At 37.2% G+C, this 18,931-nt stretch overlaps 1 protein-coding gene across 2 annotated transcripts in view; it reads right to left on the bottom strand.

Annotated features, from left to right (window-relative positions):
- The window catches only part of LOC117403423 (F-box only protein 11), a 45,661-nt gene that overhangs the window by 1,651 nt on the left and 25,079 nt on the right, over positions 1–18,931 (bottom strand). The window contains exons 2-21 of one of the 2 annotated variants that reach the window (XR_009328757.1): positions 12,803–12,930; positions 12,175–12,256; positions 11,679–11,823; positions 11,419–11,548; positions 10,930–11,013; positions 10,368–10,500; positions 9,031–9,137; positions 8,719–8,830; positions 8,411–8,517; positions 7,887–8,024; positions 5,745–5,962; positions 5,174–5,354; positions 4,673–4,795; positions 4,500–4,585; positions 3,891–3,967; positions 3,610–3,753; positions 2,512–2,622; positions 2,265–2,372; positions 389–439; positions 120–218 (exon numbers count right to left, since the gene is read on the bottom strand). Coding sequence is in view for 1 of the 2 variants with exons in the window: in XM_034005563.3 (XP_033861454.1) it covers positions 120–218; positions 331–439; positions 2,265–2,372; positions 2,512–2,622; positions 3,610–3,753; positions 3,891–3,967; positions 4,500–4,585; positions 4,673–4,795; positions 5,174–5,354; positions 5,745–5,962; positions 7,887–8,024; positions 8,411–8,517; positions 8,719–8,830; positions 9,031–9,137; positions 10,368–10,500; positions 10,930–11,013; positions 11,419–11,548; positions 11,679–11,823; positions 12,175–12,256; positions 12,803–12,930 (2,422 nt within the window). In the remaining variant the exon portion in view is untranslated. Of the gene's footprint in view, positions 1–119; positions 219–330; positions 440–2,264; positions 2,373–2,511; positions 2,623–3,609; positions 3,754–3,890; positions 3,968–4,499; positions 4,586–4,672; positions 4,796–5,173; positions 5,355–5,744; positions 5,963–7,886; positions 8,025–8,410; positions 8,518–8,718; positions 8,831–9,030; positions 9,138–10,367; positions 10,501–10,929; positions 11,014–11,418; positions 11,549–11,678; positions 11,824–12,174; positions 12,257–12,802; positions 12,931–18,931 lie in introns of both variants that reach the window. The other variant, XM_034005563.3, reaches the window with a different exon arrangement.

Below are 18,931 nucleotides of genomic sequence, written 5' to 3'. Positions count from 1 at the left end.
ATATATATATATATAAACTCTTCTTGGAAAGACACTTACATTTACTAACAGATTGAGAAACATTAAAGCAGTTTAACATTCAGATAATAGATCACAAACCAGAAAGGGCATTTACTGACCTATCATGTCTAATGAACTCTACATCGTGCCCTTGATGGCACTTCTTAATGCAGTTCACACAAATTGCATTGCGGTCTGTTGTGTTACAGGTGTGACACCTAAAATGAAAAAAAGAAGAAATAAAAAAGGTAAGGCCAGCTGAACATTGTTTTTATTTTATATTTTATCAACTATTGTTTAAGACAATTAGCAGAAATGGTATACATTTACCTGTAAAAATCATGCATTGGATAGCTGGTGTAACTTGAAATCTTGTACAGGCACTGACCTCTGCTTACAGCTTTTTCAATGGCATCCTGATTGTTCATTATTTTGTTATCTACAGTGAAACAAAAAGGTTTTTTTGAAAATGATTAGAATGGCCAAGCTTAGATACAACATGTGTATCATTGGCATTTATTTCTGCCGTGGCAGTAAATTAAAATTAGAACCATCAGTAACAAAAGTATTGAATGTACATATATACATACCCCCCCCCCCCCCCCCCCCCCCCCAAAAAAAAAAAAAAAGTATGTCCAGACCAAGTTTCACAACAAATACATTTCTCGATATGTATGTAAAAACAGACAACTATGGTTCCTCCCTATGCATTTAGGACAGTCAGACAGATAGTCTCCTTATAACTCAAATTATTATACATTCAATGATTTGTGGTGAAGAAGGTCCTAAGGAAGTTTAGTCACAATTGGACAAGCACTTGTATGGATAAGTACAAAACTCAAATTATTATTATTATGTCATTTAGCCGACGCTTTTATCCAGTGACAGAGACTAGGGGGTGAACTGGGCATCACAACTACTGCTGCAGAATCACTTACAACAGGACCTATGTTTTACATCTCATCCAATGGACCCACATTGTGACATATGAATGGATGGACGCCCGTCTTTACTGTATCGGGATATTTAAAGAATTTCTCTAGCAATGTCTCTTGGTTTTCTTCGTACAGTACCGTATGCTGCAAAGGTATCCATGCCAGTAGTACACAATACATTTTACAACCAAATAATGGTTGTGTAAGGTACTAAAGCTCAGACACAATACCAGTACTAGTAAGCAACTACTTGTTAGTTCTGTCATGTACACATTTCTTCAAGGTGAACCAGCAGTATTACTTATGATGTGGAATAATAACGATTATGCCAAAAGTTGCTATTATTTTAATAGGATCTTCAATGTCACATAGTTCTCCAAGAAATAAAAGAACCATTCTTTATACTTGGCAGGTGATTCCCTGGAGGATACCATTGTGCAAACCACAGGGTTTAATTTACTGTGGTGATTTCAACACCACAGCGGTTTGGAAAATGCATTTCAATTTGTTGCATTCAAGCGGTGCAACAAAACAAATGCTGTTGTATCAAGAAAACTAGATTCAAGATTTGTATACCTGTTTTAACCCAGAATAGGTGCACACGCAAACACACTTAGTATTGGTGGAAATCTTTGACAACAAAACAAGAACCGAAAAAGTCAATACTCAACAATGGTGCACTTTTGAGATGCTTGAGGTGGAGAGTACTACTCATCAGGTTCAACCTGAAATTGCTTGTCAATGGAATTAATAACCAAATAGTGAAGTTTCATGAACAAGCAGCATGGGGGTGGTCAAAGAATGCCTCGACTTTAATGCACAAATGAGTGAGGCACCCTAATGCATAGCAAGATTGTTAAGTACATTCGGATACGCAAAAAGATTGATAATGAGAAATTGTGGAAAGAAATGCACTTTAAAACAGTACAGCTCAGTTTCTTTCTCTCGGTTCAAATCAAATGTTATCATGAAGGATTCATTCATGTAAAATAACCTGTAGTGAATGTGGTACTGCAAACCCATCAATGAAAACAAGAGAATAATGTTGTTACAGTTACAAGGCACAGCTGCTAAGTGTACAGCTAGGGAAGTGCTGTTGCTGGAAATTAATACAATTCATTATTTAGCCACCAACAGCAAGCAAGTGATTAATCATCAAGGGCAGCCCAAGCTTTCATTTACACACAAATATTTAAGAATGTGTAAACAGAAACATTAATTGTAAGCCAGTGCAAAACTGAAATCACGACAGAATTCTGGAGTTCTTGCAAATATGTCCACATACAAGTAGTACAATGCAGATAATTAAAGGCAAGCAAGTGTTATTACCTTTCATTGTAACATTTACACCAGATGCTAGAAATAACCCTCCAAACCGGTTGTTGAAAATCTGATTGCCTTCTAGTGTTGCTGTGGCATGATTTGTAATTTCAATACCTGTTAGGAACAACAAAAAAAGTTTACACACGTGTTGTTCACCAAAATTAAAAAAAAAACAAAAACAGAGAAGACTTGCCTTGGTCCTTCAAGAACAAAGTAAATAAATAAATAAATAAATAAATAAATAAATACAGACCTGCTGCAAAGCCATCGAATATTCTGTTCTTGCGCAACACAGGATGGCTATTGGTGCTAATGAGGACACCTGCCTGTGCGTTTCGGAAGATATCATTCTCTTCAAGAAGCCCTGGGACAAGCCAAAACAGAATTACAGACTCGCTAGGAGTGTGTGTCAAGCTGAAACATGAACTACAAATCTGAACATCTATATTCAGTCTCAAATTTTAGGAATTGTGGGCCAAAAGACAAGGCGCATGAGCAAGAACTATACCTTCCCCTCCAGAAAAACACAAAACAAAAACTTAAGACACTTTTTTTTTTTTTATAGCATCAAATCGAATTAACCCTTTGCGGTCCATTGTCGGACTGGGTCCGACATTGCAATTATTCCTCACAGGTCCTTTGTCGGACTGGGTCCGACATCATTATAGCAACGCAATAAACGGGTGTCTAGTCGTTTTCTCTCCGGAAAAAGCCGAGAAAACCATTCAATTGCCGAGTGGGAGCGACAGGAGCCGAGACAAGCCGAAAAAAAAAAGGCGCATCTCATGAATAGTCATACATGGTATCAGGTATCAGATAACGGGGGCGGTCTGAAGTAAACAAGTTGGCTGACTGAATCAGCGCAGAGAAAACACTGACATTTGCAGAGCTTTTTTCAGATGTTATAGTAATAAAATAATGACTTGGATCGCATTATTGAGGAGTTTGGTGATAAAACGAGTGATCCGGAGATGATCGATCGATATGTACGACTATTATTATTATTATTATTTATTTCTTACATAGGTGAACGCTATAGCAAACGAAAGGCTGGGGAGGGGCTGGAGATGCCTAGTGTGTGCTTTGTTGATATGCAGGGCCATTTAAACCCGTTTGACTGTGAAAAAAAATACTTTTAAACAGCGCGTCTAAAATTAACTGCGCGTGTGAAAATTAATTAGACCTGGCGTGCCTGACGCGCAATTAATAAATGGACCGCAAAGGGTTAAAAAGACAAATATTTGTACAGCACAAAGGGGTTTAACTCTTAATAAATATATGCAGGGTTTTAAAAAGTTACATAATCCTGTTGAAAGTCTTAAATATAGAAGACACTCGAGTACATATTTACCTCTGCCTCCATTAAATATACAGATGCCTCCATCTCTCCCATCATGAATTTTGTTTCTTCTGAGAGTGGGATTACTGTCGGTTTTAATCCAAACCCCTGCCATTGCATTGTCAAAGATCTCATTATCTTCTATAAATCCTAAACCTGTATATAAAAATAAATCAATCTAAAATTAACACAGCTATTTTAAACATCTATAAATACCTGCATGCTTTTCAAGCACGCAACTCCCCTGAGAAAGTAACGTGAACTGTGCTATCGCCAGAAGAAAATGTACCCACCAGAGTTGTAAACTAGAATTCCACCATTCTGCCCTCCCCAGATTTTATTCCGTCTGATCTTGGGGTTGCTTCCAGTTCTATAAACATGAAAAACGAAACACACACATTTCAAAATAATAAGTACAAGTAATACTATGTTATATTTAGAGCTGGAACTTTGTTCCAGCTGTAAATCGTTTGTTGAGTGACCAAAATATCTTTATAACTCAAAAACCCTTTCAAAAGGAATGTTTTTTTTTTTTTGCCAAGTCAGGTTCTTCATTGTTATTTGAATTTGATCTTTTTTTGCTACTGATTGTATTGTACTTTATAACTGCTTTTATCTGTAATGTGATAATCTGTAATGTAATATTTTACAATGTGATATTTTTTAATGGGATACTTTGTGACAACTGTAAGTTGCTCTAGATAAGGGCATCTGCTAAGAAATAATAATAATAATAATAATAATAATAATAATAAATCCTACTAGTACTAATAATAATACTAATACTAATAATAATTTGATTTATTTATTCTAACAAAGCACTGAGACCAAGGCTTTGGCAAGAATGGCGGCAGGCACGAGTAGTCACACACACAGTGTCACTGAAAAGGACTGATATCTACCTGATTTGGACCCCTGAGTACATGTGGTTGTAGATATCATTATCTTCCAGCACTCCATGTCCATTATCATAGAAGTAAACTCCCACCTATTAAAATTAAAATGCAAGTGTCATTGTTTTAGACACGAAGACAACACGCGTTTTATAACCAAGATGACATCTAAGGTTGTATACCTGTTTTCCACTGTGTATTCTGTTTCTCCGTAACACTGGCGTGCTCCCCGTTGTAACCCATACACCTGCCAGAGTATTACTGTACACCTCATTCTCTTCAATTACACCTTGTCCCTTTTCGTGCTGTGAAAACAAATAACGAAATGGAGAATTCAAAAAGGCAAACATTTCAATAAATTGAATAGACTATTACACTGAACTGCAATGCTTTATTTCTTCCCTAATGTCAGTGCTCTTAACTGATTAAGTAACACTGCAGAATGAAACATCCGTTTGTTGGCTAATTTCATTTAGTCCATCATTTAGAAGGGATATATTTCCTTTTCATGTGAATCAATAGAGTATATATTAAATAAATGCATACGAGTTTATCGCTGCTATGGATAAACAGAATTTCTGTACCTTCTGCATGCACAAAACAGGCAAGTATAAAGATGATTGAATACAGAATATATTAACACAGTATAAAAACTGTAATACAAGTATTGAAGGTGGACCTACCACATAAATGCCTCCATGCTGCCCATCATGAATTTTGTTGTGTCGAACAATAGGGCAACTGTTTGTTCTGATTTGTATGCCTGCTAACGCATTGCCATAAATGTCATTTCCTTCTATAAGGCCTCTTCCATCTCCAAATATGTAAACTCCACCTTGATTGCCATTAAAAATGGCATTGCCCCTGGAACAACAACAAGAAGTAACTACAAACATGATGCATTTTAAGGACACACAGACTGCAGAATATGCATATTATGCATATTATATATATAAAGTTTTATAAATGAAATAGTTCATTCCAGAAATGAAGGATAAAACTGTGTTGTGAATGTTCTTGACTAGTTTAATACATACTGCATTGTTTCCCTTGCATGTTTCTTTCCAATTCTCCACAGACCCCACCCCATCCCGTCTTGAAAGTTTTCTCACAATGTGGTTGATAAAAGCACTGTCTTCATTCCCATTACTTTTGTTTTATACATAAACATATGTCATCTTTAACATGGGCTATGTTTCAAATCAAACAAAGGAAAAAGGAAGAAATAAATCAAATCTAGGCAGGCAAAGATACCTAATTGTGGGATCGCTGTTGGAAGTTATCCATACACCTGCAAAGTTGTTTGCATAGATTTTGTTCTCTATGAACTGGCCTCTTCCTTTTTCATGGACATAGATCCCTCCAGTCTGCCCATGGTGAATTTCACACCTGACTACAGTAGGGTTTGCGTAGGCTTTCACCTCGAAACCAGCAATTCGGTTTCTGTGTATGTTGCAGCTTTCGAAGTAACCCTAAAAGAGAGAAATCAATTTCGCATTAGTATCAAAACTTAGCATTTCATTTTCGATTACCCAAGAATCCAACTTGTGCAGAAATATCTGTAGCACAACTTTGTTTTTTCATTAAAATAAAACACTTAGTTTAAAAAAACTAAACTAAGATACTTAACCCTTTGCGGTCCATTGTCGGACCTGGTCCGACATTGCAATTATTCCTATCAGGTCCATTGTCGGACCCTGTCCGACGTCATTATAGAAACGCAAAAAACGGGTTTTAAAAAAAAAAGAAAACCATGCAATGGCCGAGTGGGAGCGAGACAAGCCGAAAAAAAATAAATAAATAAAAAGGCGTATCTCATGAATAGTCATACATGGCCCTGGTATCAGATAACGGGGCGGTCATAAGTAAACAAGCTGGCTGATAGTGCGTCAGCGCACAGAGACCATGGACATTTGCAGAGCTTTTTTCAGATGTTATAGTAATAAAATAATGACTTGGATCGCATTATTGAGGAGTTTGGTGATAAAACGAGTGATCAGGAGATGATTGATCGGTATGTACGACTATTATTATTATTATTATTATTATTTATTTCTTACATAGGTGAAAGCTTATAGCGAACGAAAGGGTGGGGCGGGGCTGGAGATGCCTAGTTAGTGCTTTGTTGTTATGCATGGCCTTTTAAACCCGTTTGACTGTGGAAAAAAATACTTTTAAACAGCGCGTCTAAAATTAACTGCGCGTGTGAAAATAAATTGTACCTGACACGCACTTAATAAATGGACTGCAAAGGGTTAAATCTTTTAATGAACAAATAAGTAGAGGTAGTATAGTCTCTTGATCTTCTATCACTCTTTAGATGTAAAAGATTTGTTTCATGTGGATCAAAAGGATTCAAGAAGTATGCAGAATGTGTACTTTGATATTAAGCAACATTTTAATAGCTACAGGGCCACCACATCTATGAGATCATACTGCTACACTGTAGTAATAGATAACAATTTTAAAAAAAGACAACATTAACATACAGAATCATCACATGACACAACAGCAGATAGAACGTTCTAAATTGACTGAGTGTGGTGGTCACTCTACACATTGTCAAACGGTTAGAGTCACTATGTAAATGGGGCTCCAAGTTGAGCTTTAACCCTTTGCGGTCCATTTAGTAAATGCGCGTCAGGCACGCCAGATCTAATTTATTTTCACACACGCAGTTAATTTTAGACGCGCTGTTTAAAAGTATTTTTTTTCACAGTCAAACGGGTTTAAATGGCCCTGCATATCAACAAAGCACTCACTAGGCATCTCCAGCCCCGCCCTACCCTTTCGTTCGCTATAGCTTTCACCTATGTAAGAAATAAATAATAATAATAATAATAATAATAATAATAATAATAATAATAACAATAATAGTACATACCGATCAATCATCTCCTGATCACTCGTTTTATCACCAAACTCCTCAATAATGCGATCAAAGTCATTATTTTATTACTATAACATCTCAAAAAAGCTCTGCAAATGTCCGTGTTCTCTGTGCGCTGACTTGCAGTCAGCCAGCTTGTTTACTTATGACCGCCCCGTTATCTGATACCAGGGCCATGTATGACTATTCATGAGATACGCCTTTTATTTTTTTATTTTTTTTTTTTTCGACTTGTCTCGGCTCCTGTCGTTCCCACTCGGCCACTGAATGGTTTTCTCGACTTTTTCCAGAGAAAAAACGACTAAAACCCGTTTTTTGCGTTTCTATAATGATGTCGGACAGAGTCCGACAATGGACCTGATAGGAATAATTGCAATGTCGGACCAGGTCCGACAATGGACCGCAAAGGGTTAAAGTTAACATAAGTGCTGCTCTAAAGCCAACACTTACAGTGGAAAACCACTTACAGATAAAAGTCTTGAACCCAAGCGTTCTGTTCTACTTACCATGCCATGATCGAACGTAAAAACACCAACATCTCGCCCGTGGTGAATGTGATTCCTTCGGATGATGGGATTGCCGTGGTTTTTTACCCAAATTCCAGCTAAAGCGTTATTGGAGATTTCATTATCTTCATATATGCCCTGATGAGACAAAGCAGTTAATCCACCTGAAAGCAATATTTTTTATTTATCCCCTCTCCTTCGAAACGGTGGTTTCACCTGTACCCGTAACTTATTTTTAGTGGTTTGAGTTGGATTTAATTACCTTCCAAACAGCTGGCCAGTCAATTAAAAAAATGTTTAAATACTTGAAATAACTGAACAAAGAAAATAAATAAATAAATAAATATTATATATATATATATATATATTATATATATATATATATATATATATATATATATATATATATATATATATATATATATATATATATATATATATATATATATATATATATATATATATATATATATAATTTAATGAAAATAAAATAGAGATAGTGAACTCCTTAACCTTGAGCATACCTGTGCATGATCCGTTATGTACAATCCAACATTTTCACAGTCACTGATGATACAGTGTTTGATGGTAGGACAAGCTCCTTGGCCACTAACACAAACTGCTGAGCCCACTGCAAGAACATAAGAAAGTTTCACTTGTAGGGGGAGACAAAAAGAAAATGCAAAAAAAGAAAAAAGCACATGACATATTACATTTTTTTTATGGCATTTGTGCATCTTATGCAATTCTTACATTCTATAAATGGGAAGCAGAGGTGCAATAAGGGCTAAGTTGAACATTTCAAACCCAGCATGCTGAAGGGGTCACTGACCTGTGCATGTGCTGCGGATGATACAGTGATCTATTATTGGGCTGCAGTTTACTGTGATCTCCAGGCAGTGGTGTGCATTGTGATGCTGGGCTGATTTGTCATCAGGGTTGAACTGTTGCAATTAAAAATAGTGAATCTAAGTTAAAATGTCTTACTCTCAAGACAAACATTTTGACTAATAATCTCTCTCTCTCTATATATTATATATATATTATATATATATATATATATATATATATATATATATATATATAAATAAATAAATAAAAAAAGTTAACAATGTTGATCCACAATACAATGGAAGCCACTTACCCTAATTGTCATGTAACCAACATAAGCATCCTCAGATCCCTCCATAAAGACAAATGTGGAATCTCTAGTGTTTTCAATAATAACTTTGTCTGCTACTTTTCCAGGTGCTACAATAAAAATAAAAACAAGAATGAAATGCACATAAAATGAAAGGCATTTATCAATGTGAATGTATTTAAAAAGGAGTGTGTAAAATTAATTTAATTCATCTAGTGTTGCACAAATGTACCCTTAGGTTTAAAAATGTTTTTTTTTTTTACTCCATAGCTGATCATCTTTGACTAATATCTGAGAGCAACTTAACCCTTTCCGGTCCATTGTCGGACTGGGTCCGACATTGCAATTATTCCTCACAGGTCCTTTGTCGGACTGGGTCCGACATCATTACAGCAACGCAATAAACGGGTGTTTAGTCGTTTTTTCTCCGGAAAAAGCAGAGAAAACCATTCAATTGCCGAGTGGGAGGGACAGGAGCCGAGACAAGTCGAAAAAAAAAAAAAGAAAAAACAAAAGCCGTATCTCATGAATAGTCATACATGGTATCAGGTATCAGATAACGGGGCGTTCATAGTAAACAAGCTGGCTGAGTGCGTCAGCACACAGAGACTATCATGGACATTTGCAGAGCTTTTTTCAGATGTTATAGTAATAAAATAATGACTTTGATCGCATTATTGAGGAGTTTGGTGATAAAACGAGTGATCCGGAAGATGATCGATCGGTATGTACTACTATTATTATTATTATTATTATTTATTTCTTACATAGGTGAACGCTATAGCAAACGAAGGGGTGGGGCGGGGCTGGAGATGCCTAGTGAGTGCTTTGTTGATATGCAGGGCCATTTAAACCCGTTTGACTGAAAAAAAATACTTTTAAACAGCGCGTATAAAATTAACTGAGCGTGTGAAAATTAATTAGACCTGGCGTGCCTGACGCGCAATTAATAAATGGACTGCAAAGGGTTAACTTCACTTACTGTACCAGAAGCAAAATAAAAGGAGAACTGAACTTTTTAAAGTGCCACGCATTAAAAATGTTACCTACAGGATTTAAAAAAGTAGCCCAAATCCTCTAATAAAATAGTTTTAAATGTATTCATGACATGCCAATTTTCTACGTCAGAGCTCAGGCCCTGCTTCCAGGACCTCCAGTTTGTTTAAACTCCACCTTCCGCTATCCTTGAAGCCATCTGATCATTTTTAAGCCATATGGGCCACTGAATCTTCAAGCCCAACATGTTCAGTCTGTACAAAATAAACTCTCCACCACTGCACAGGCTATGCCTGCATGGGAATAAACAATAGAAGACTCAATTAATAGAAATGAAACTGTACCTGCACCGATCATTGTGATTGGCGATTCAATGTAAATCCATTCATCAGTGTAGATACCCGAGTGAACAAATATCAGTCCATCAAAATGAGCTTCCTGGACACCTCCTAATGCATCTTCAATGGTATCATAATACTGAAGGGAAAAACAAGCCACAGTCATGAGGAAGAGGAGGAGGAGGCAGTAAAATGAGGGGGAAGATGTCAAATATTTTATTTTACTAAGGCACATTATTTCTAACTAGAGCCAAATCAGTTGTCTGGCAGACGAATCACAGTCCGATGACAAACAAGGCTGCTGGTTTAGGAATATACATTGGGGGCTGACATGTTGTAGCTGCTCATCAGCCGTCTCAGTGCCTCCAAGAATAAGCATTTGATTTACTTTAAAACATTACTGATTTATTTTTATTTAGGATTTAATTTTGTAATCTCCCTAGATAGATAAAGCTGTTTAGGGGAAATAAACTAAGTGCAATGAAGCTTAACCTTTAAAATTTACTTTGCATCAATCATAAATACATGAATAAATAAATACAAACAATTAAAAAAAACACACACTTACAAGCATATTTTCTCTTCCTTTATATCTGGCAGGGTTACTGTAAAAGTGTTCTGCAAACCCTGGCTTTACATGTGCACCTTTATACTGAAAGCAGTAAAGACAACATTGTTTAAAACCTTTGAAATATAGAAAAATAAAACTGCAACATATCGGCTATAATGTGCTAAAAAATAACCATTTAGAGTGGAAAACAAACAAAAACACACACACACACACACACACACACACACACACACACACTACAGTAATGTGATGAGTTGCAGGGTTAAAAGATATGTTACTGCTGTAGTAAAGTTAAAAATATGTTTCTGTTGTAATAAAAAAAGGTTTCTTGTGTGTCTTCAAAACTCCCAGCACAGTTACCAGAATGTCTATGCTATGTATTTATTTTGTTTAAAGTGGGACAGTTATTTTCCCACTGACATTAAAACATTTATTTTTCACCAGAAAGTTACACAAAAGTAATAAGTGAAACCAAGACTGACATACCAATTGTTGAAAGCTATCTTTCCAGGGGTTTGGCTGTTCATATTCCTCAGGGTTAATCTGATGAAATTTACCGGGTTCTGGGTGCATCATTGGACGTGTATATTCAAACACTTCCATGTATAACCTTTTCCTGTTTCAAAAAAAAAAAAAAAAAAAAAAAAAAAAGAAGTTTTCACAATTTCAGATATGCATTTTTGGTTTGCAAATCTGACATTGCATAAACCCAGAGCCAATGTAATAACAGATAGCTGCTCACTTACCACAAAATAGGATCATTAGCTAACTCACTGAAGCGTTTACACACACATGCTGCTCGACAAAGATCCTGTTCCAGCAGGTAGGAGAATATTTTCAAAACCACCTCATCTGGTAGCTTCTCTTGTAGATACTGCTCTGCTGGTGCAGCTACAAAAGAAGAAATGTGACTGCTATTCTATCTTGTTCATGAGTGGGATTTTGAACACACTAACAGAAAAAGAAAGCAAACTGACTTCAATACTATGCCAATGAGTTTTTCTCCACAGCTTCTAAAACATTCAAATGAAAAAAGCAAAAATCTAAGCCAAGTAGACAACCTTTTCTGCTAGTGATGGAGGCTAGAGTAGTGTTAGTGAGAGATTGCTCAGTCAGTCTGTCAATAAATTATTTGCACAATAATTCAGAATAATAAGACAGCATGTATAGTGCCAATGTGCCCCCACCCACATTCACACACAAACAATATATTATACATGCACTTCAAATCACTGAGCAAACCTGGGAGGTCTTGTGACTTTCCGGATACTCTAGCACGTTTGGCTCGATGGCCAAAGTTTTCTGTAGTAGACGTGGAAGCACCCTAGAATAAAACAAAAAGACAGAGTCAATTGCAGTTAAACATTTCCAACAATGCCACCTCCAGGATACTGTAATTATTCCCTGAATAGCCAACGAGCCCCGTGAAGGGGGTAGTGGCTTGTTTACAGCTGACCTCAGGAGTGAAATAACCACAGCACAACATTTAAAACGAGATACATGGATGTATAAAAAACACATTACACGTATCCGACAACATAATGTTTAATGAAGATCTTCCAAGATTCATTCTTTACATCATTTCTAGTATTGATACATTGTAAACCACTGAAATGATATACGGTTTGTCAAATTTAGAATAAATGCAAAACAAACCAACTATAAATATGAAATACTGTATCAAGTCATTGAAAATGTGTGAAGAGTTAGACAAACCAGTTTTTTGTTATTTTTTTTACACAGATCAATATTACCCTTATCTGATATTTAATAATTATACTAGAACACATGAGCGCAAATTAGGCAAACCGATATAAAAATCCACAACTAGAGCAGGATGCATGCTCTATGTGCTGCATATTGTTTGTACCTCCATGCTGTTCTTTGTGGGGCAAGCCGATCGTTTTGGTAAGAGAGACTTTCTGCGGAGTTGGTAAGGACTATTCTGTGCACCAGGACCGGATTCTTCTGCAACCATATCTGCTGGAACTTCCTCATCTGTGAAGACAAAAAAGCTTATTAAACACCGCCACCAACACATATACATTGCCATTGTCCATTCCTAGTTACAGAGTTAGATACTGTAAAAGTACTAAATGCCCCCTCCATTGTAACATTGTCACCGTGGAAGAAAAATAAATACAGGAAGCCAACAAATGCCATAAATGTCCAGTCTACCAAATTAAGTCAGTTATGACAACAGTTTCTTATGGCCAGATGAGAATCAAATCAGGTTCACTACCACACAGGAGGGGGTCCATGAATTCATATGGTACAGACCAATTTTTAAAAGGAAAGGTATACAGCAGGGTCATTTATTGTGAATTAGAATGTACAGCGGAAATATCTGGAAGAAGGAACGGGTTGTGTTGGAAAATTCATTCAGTTCCTAATTAAACCAAGTACTGCAGCAGGCAATTTTCTACCATTAAACACCAAAGACAGTAACAAATACCCCCCCTCCCTACCCATATTTTTTTGCTTCATTGGTTTCCATGCAGTAAAATATCATAGACTTCACATGCTAGCACTACAAAGTTGCATTTTAAAATCAGAGTGCAGATAGGTTGCAAGCCCCCAGCTAAATGGACAACCAGTAATAAGATCTGAGAAGTTGCAATTGTAACCAGCGAGTAGGAAATCATTAGCTAAAAGAATAAACAGGCTACTAGGGTGGTTCAGAGCAGCATGCTCAGTTGTTTAATGAATAAGCATTCCTCCAATTTGTCTTGAAATCATATGATAAACACCACATCACATATAAATCACTACGTAGTACTCATAACATCTTACATTGTACTTTGTGATAATTTGCCAAACCTGAAATTCTCAATTAAAACCCCCAAAGCATGTAAAAGGCTTTTACTTAAACCTAAAAATCACCTGCTAAATATAGAATATGTTATGACCAGGGATCCATTTGCTGTGGAAAAACAGATTTTCTATGTTGTCAAAAAAAATTTAGTTTTACACTTGAGGCTTTTTTTGTTTGTTTCATAACCAAATCGATACACTTATCATAGATAATGATCAACACATGGAAGTTTGCTTTAAATTTACGTTAACATACTTGTTTAATAAAACTGGGTCCGGTGTACAGAGGTCAAGTTTAAACAAGGCGCACTGCCACATTCATGCTGAAACGTAGCTGCAGTTTACTTCAGTATCCAGTGCCTTGTTACTATTGAAAAAGCTGTTTAGATGCCTAAAAACGATAACAAAAAAAAGACTAACTCGGAGATCAACTAATATGAATACTGTTTTTTTGGTTTTTATTATTACACAGAAGTATTTGTAATGTTTAAAGTAAAATGGTAAGTTTGTTTATAGTACTGACCGATGGCACTGAGCGTGTAACTTTGTGTAAAGGGCACTGTGGCAGGGCAGAAGCCCTGCACAAGGGAAATATGTCGTTTTATTGTATATTTTTGGGTTAATTGTTGTAAATAGATTGATTTAATGAATTGTTTAACTGCTGTGGCGCTCCGCCGAGGACGATTACCTGTCTGCGTGGAGCAGCAGCAGCAGGCAGGTGGGCGCGTCTCAGCAGAGCGTCAGGGCTGCTGATCGGGGCTGCTGCAAGGCCTGCCGTTTTCACGGCACCTTTGATTTATACTTTGCTGTATTGTGTTTTATTTTTAGTGTTTTTATAGTCTTGTACTGTCCTCTGTGCACTACCATTGCTGATAGCGTCACGTGACATTGTTTGTTTTTTTGTTTTATGTGTTGATAAATACTGATCACCGTGCTGACATGTTTCACTGCACTTCTGTGTCTCCGTGCCTCATTCCGGCTCTCACCTGCCTGTCTGCCTGCTTCAGTGCGGGAACAACACGCAAGAATGCCACAGGCACTCATTAGTATAATTTGTTGCTCTTCACGATTAAATAAACAAATTTGCATCACCATACAGTACATCAGGAAGGTCTGTGGAGCCGATTCTTCATGCCATTGTTATAACTAGAGAATATAGGTTACTCAAGATCTGTACCCATGACAAAGCATTTTCAATATTGAACTACTTCTGCACTGCTTTACACTCCCCTCCCAACCAAGACGTCACAATTCCTAGCTGAACAGGACTAGGATTACCGTATTCCTTCAAATAAAGCCACTCAAATTTCCCACCCTCAATTTGTGGAAAAAATAAAAACTTCAAATAAGAGGTTGCGCTAGCTTTTCTGTTCATGCGTTCTTGAAACCATCAGATACTAAACGATCAGTTGTTAACACAAAGGCTAATAAAGTCCAGTGATGTGCATTTTGGCAAATTTTTATGAATGGTTAAACTAATAATAGTTTAATCTCTGTCTGTGTACAGATATACATATGAATACAGACACACTTTTCTTTATACTAGTATATACTAATAGTAGACCGTTCCCATGACAAGACAGGATTCTAAGCAGTGTTTGTTGCCTTCATCTTTTTCTGCATTCCATTAACAGCATCGCTGTGTCTGTTAAGCGACGATTCTTAAATCTGTACATCTGCCTGTATATGCATTTTTTTGCCCAGCAGCTTTTTCACACACACACACTACAGTACATCTTGCAGTCTCGATAAACAAGCCACAGGTACTTCATCTCCCATTCCGAATTAATAATAATAATAATAATAATAATAATAATAATAATAATAATAATAAAACTATTTTATATAGCGCCCTTAAAAGCATTCGCCTCAAGAGCGCTTAACAAAAAGAAAATACAACAAGTCATAAAAACACAGAGGCCAAACAGAAATACACAATCATAAGAAAGCCTTTCTAAAAAAGTAAGTTTTAAGAGTCGATTTAAAAACACTCAAAGTAGCAGAAAGTAGCCTTCTCTATAGGAAGGGAGTTCCACAATTTTGGGGCATAGCAACTAAATGCCCTGTCGCCCATAGTACGTAGGCAAACACGAGGGACACTCAACAATCTAAGATCATGCGAGCGGAGGTTGCGGGTAGGAGTATAAAAAGATAAAAGATCAGTTAAATAAAGTGGGGCCAGCCCATGAAGAGCCTTATAGGTAAGCAGTAGAATTTTAAAATCGACTCGGAACCTAACAGGCAGTCAATGCAAGGCCTTTAAAACAGGAGTAATATGATCTTCTGGTGGAAGACCTGGACAGAATTCTGGCTGCAGAGTTCTGGACATATTGAAGTCTGGCAAGGATGCAATTTGAGACACCAGCAAACAGGGCATTGCAGTAGTCAATCCTGGAAAACACAAACACATGGTCTAGTTTTTCAGCCGCAGATTGCAAAAGCATAGGTCACAGCCTAGCTATGGTGGAAAAAATAAATCTTAACAGTTCAAAAGTTAACCCTGGATCAAACATCACACCCAGATTTTTCAATTTAGAAGTAAACTCAAGCATGGTACCATTGACAGACAGATTTAAGGCATTAGTTTTACCTAGCTGACAAGAAGTGCCTAGCAGCATTACCTCAGTTTTGTCACAGTTTAGATGTAAAAAATTACGTGACATCCAGTTTTTTATATCCGAGATAGATGCAGTAAGAGCAGAGGCAGCAGCAGCAATGTTGGGTTTAGAATGAATATAGATTTAGGTATCATCAGCATGAAAATGATAGTTCAAACCATGAGATCTTAAAATGTGGCCTAGAGGTAACATATACATGCTAAATAAAAGGGGGCCCAAAATAGAGCCTTGAGGGACACCAGATGTAACTGACCCGACTTCAGAACTAAACCCGCCCAGGGATATGAATTGTTGACGTCCTGTTAGATATGAGCTAAACCATTTAAGAGCAGTGCCAGAGACCAAATAAAACACTCTAATCTGTCTAGGATCACATGATTTACAGTATCAAATGCAGCACTAAGATCCAGTAGAATTAAAATTGATACAGCACCTGAGTCTGCAGCCATTAAAAGATCATTGGGGACCTTAACAAGAGCAGTCTTAGTACTGTGAAGATGTCGAAAACCGGATTGAAGAGGTTGATAAAGCTTGTTAGCAGTAAGACAACAATTTAATTGCCCACTGACAGCACGTTCAAGTAGTTTAGCTAAAAAGGGTAGATTATAAATGGGCCTAAAATTATTAATTATTTAGACTTATAAGATCGTATTTCTCATTTGCGTTTATCTGCATTACTACTGCTTGCAACTGCTTTTTACACTGTAGTACAGTAGTCTCCGGCTAAGAGAACCCCCCTCGGGAAGTAAGCGCAGTGTTCGAAGACGGAGTTCACAAGCAGATGCAATATGATGTCCCTTTCAGAGGCTTTGCACCCTAATGCATTGAACAACCCACATCATTTATTGAACCACCATCCTTCAGATTAAAAACGTGCATCAGACAATGGCTGAAAGCAAGAACTTCATTGTAAACTACAAGATTCCCCAAAACTGAAGAAACATCTGATGGCAGATTCAGGTTTTTATATTAAAACTTAGCTATAAATGCTCTCATTACAAAACTATACATTTACAAGCAACAATGATCTTACTCAGTCAGCGATTTAGGCTAGGCATTTAAATCTTAAAATATACACCAGCCTATTTAAAAATATATTATATATATATATATATATATATATATATATATATATATATATATATATAGTACTGTGCAAAAGTTTTAGGCAGGTGTGAAAAAATGCTGTAAAGTAAGAATGCTTTCAAAAATAGACATGTTAATAGTTTATATTTATCAATTAACAAAATGCAAAGTGAGTGAACAGAAGAAAAATCTACATCAAATCAATATTTGGTGTGACCACCCTTTGCCTTCAAAACAGCATCAATTCTTCTAGGTTCACTTGCACACAGTTTTTGAAGGAACTCGGCAGGTAGGTTGGCCCAAACATCTTGGAGAACTAACCACAGTTCTTCTGTGGATTTAGGCAGCCTCAGTTGCTTCTCTCTCATCATGTAATCAGGGCTCTGTGGGGGCCATACCATCACTTCCAGGACTCCTTGTTCTTCTTTACGCTGAAGATAGTTCTTAATGACTTTCGCTGTATGTTTGGGGTCGTTGTCATGCTGCAGAATAAATTTGGGGCCAATCAGATGCCTCCCTGATGGTATTGCATGATGGATAAGTATCTGCCTGTACTTCTCAGCATTGAGGAGACCATTAATTCTGACCAAATCCCCAACTCCATTTGCAGAAATGCAGCCCCAAACTTGCAAGGAACCTCCACCATGCTTCACTGTTGCCTGCAGACACTCATTCGTGTACCGCTCTCCAGCCCTTCGGCAAACAAACTGCCTTCTGCTACAGCCAAATATTTCAAATTTTGACTCATCAGTCCAGAGCACCTGCTGACATTTTTCTGCACCCCAGTTCCTGTGTTTTCGTGCACAGTTGAGTCGCTTGGCCTTGTTTCCACGTCGGAGGTATGGCTTTTTGGCCGCAAGTCTTCCATGAAGGCCACTTCTGACCAGACTTCTCCGGACAGTAGATGGGTGTACCAGGGTTCCACTGTTTTCTGCCAATTCTGAGCTGATGGCACTGCTGGACATCTTCCGATTGCGAAGGGAAGTAAGCATGATGTGTCTTTCATCTGCTGCAGTAAGTTTCCTTGGCCGACCACTGCGTCTACGGTCCTCAACGTTGCCCGTTTCTTTGTGCTTCTTCAAAAGAGCTTGGACAGCACATCTGGAAACCCCTGTCTGCCTTGAAATTTCTGCCTGGGAGAGACCTTGCTGATGCAGTATAACTACCTTGTGTCTTGTTGCTGTGCTCAGTCTTGCCATGATGTATGACTTTTGACAGCAAACTGTCTTCAGCAGCCTCACCTTGTTAGCTGAGTTTGGCTGTTCCTCACCCAGTTTTATTCCTCCTACACAGCTGTTTCTGTTTCAGTTAATGATTGTGTTTCAACCTACATATTGAATTGATGATCATTAGCACCTGTTTGGTATAATTGTTTAATCATACACCTGACTATATACCTACAAAACCCCTGACTTTGTGCAAGTGTACCTAGAAGAATTGATGCTGTTTTCAAAGGGTGGTCACACCAAATATGGATTTGA

The sequence above is a fragment of the Acipenser ruthenus genome, chromosome 5 (genome assembly GCF_902713425.1).
Source record: "Acipenser ruthenus chromosome 5, fAciRut3.2 maternal haplotype, whole genome shotgun sequence".
Taxonomy (NCBI): domain Eukaryota; kingdom Metazoa; phylum Chordata; class Actinopteri; order Acipenseriformes; family Acipenseridae; genus Acipenser; species Acipenser ruthenus.
Note: the sequence above shows the minus strand (reverse complement) of the source record. Positions and strands in the feature narration are given on the sequence as shown.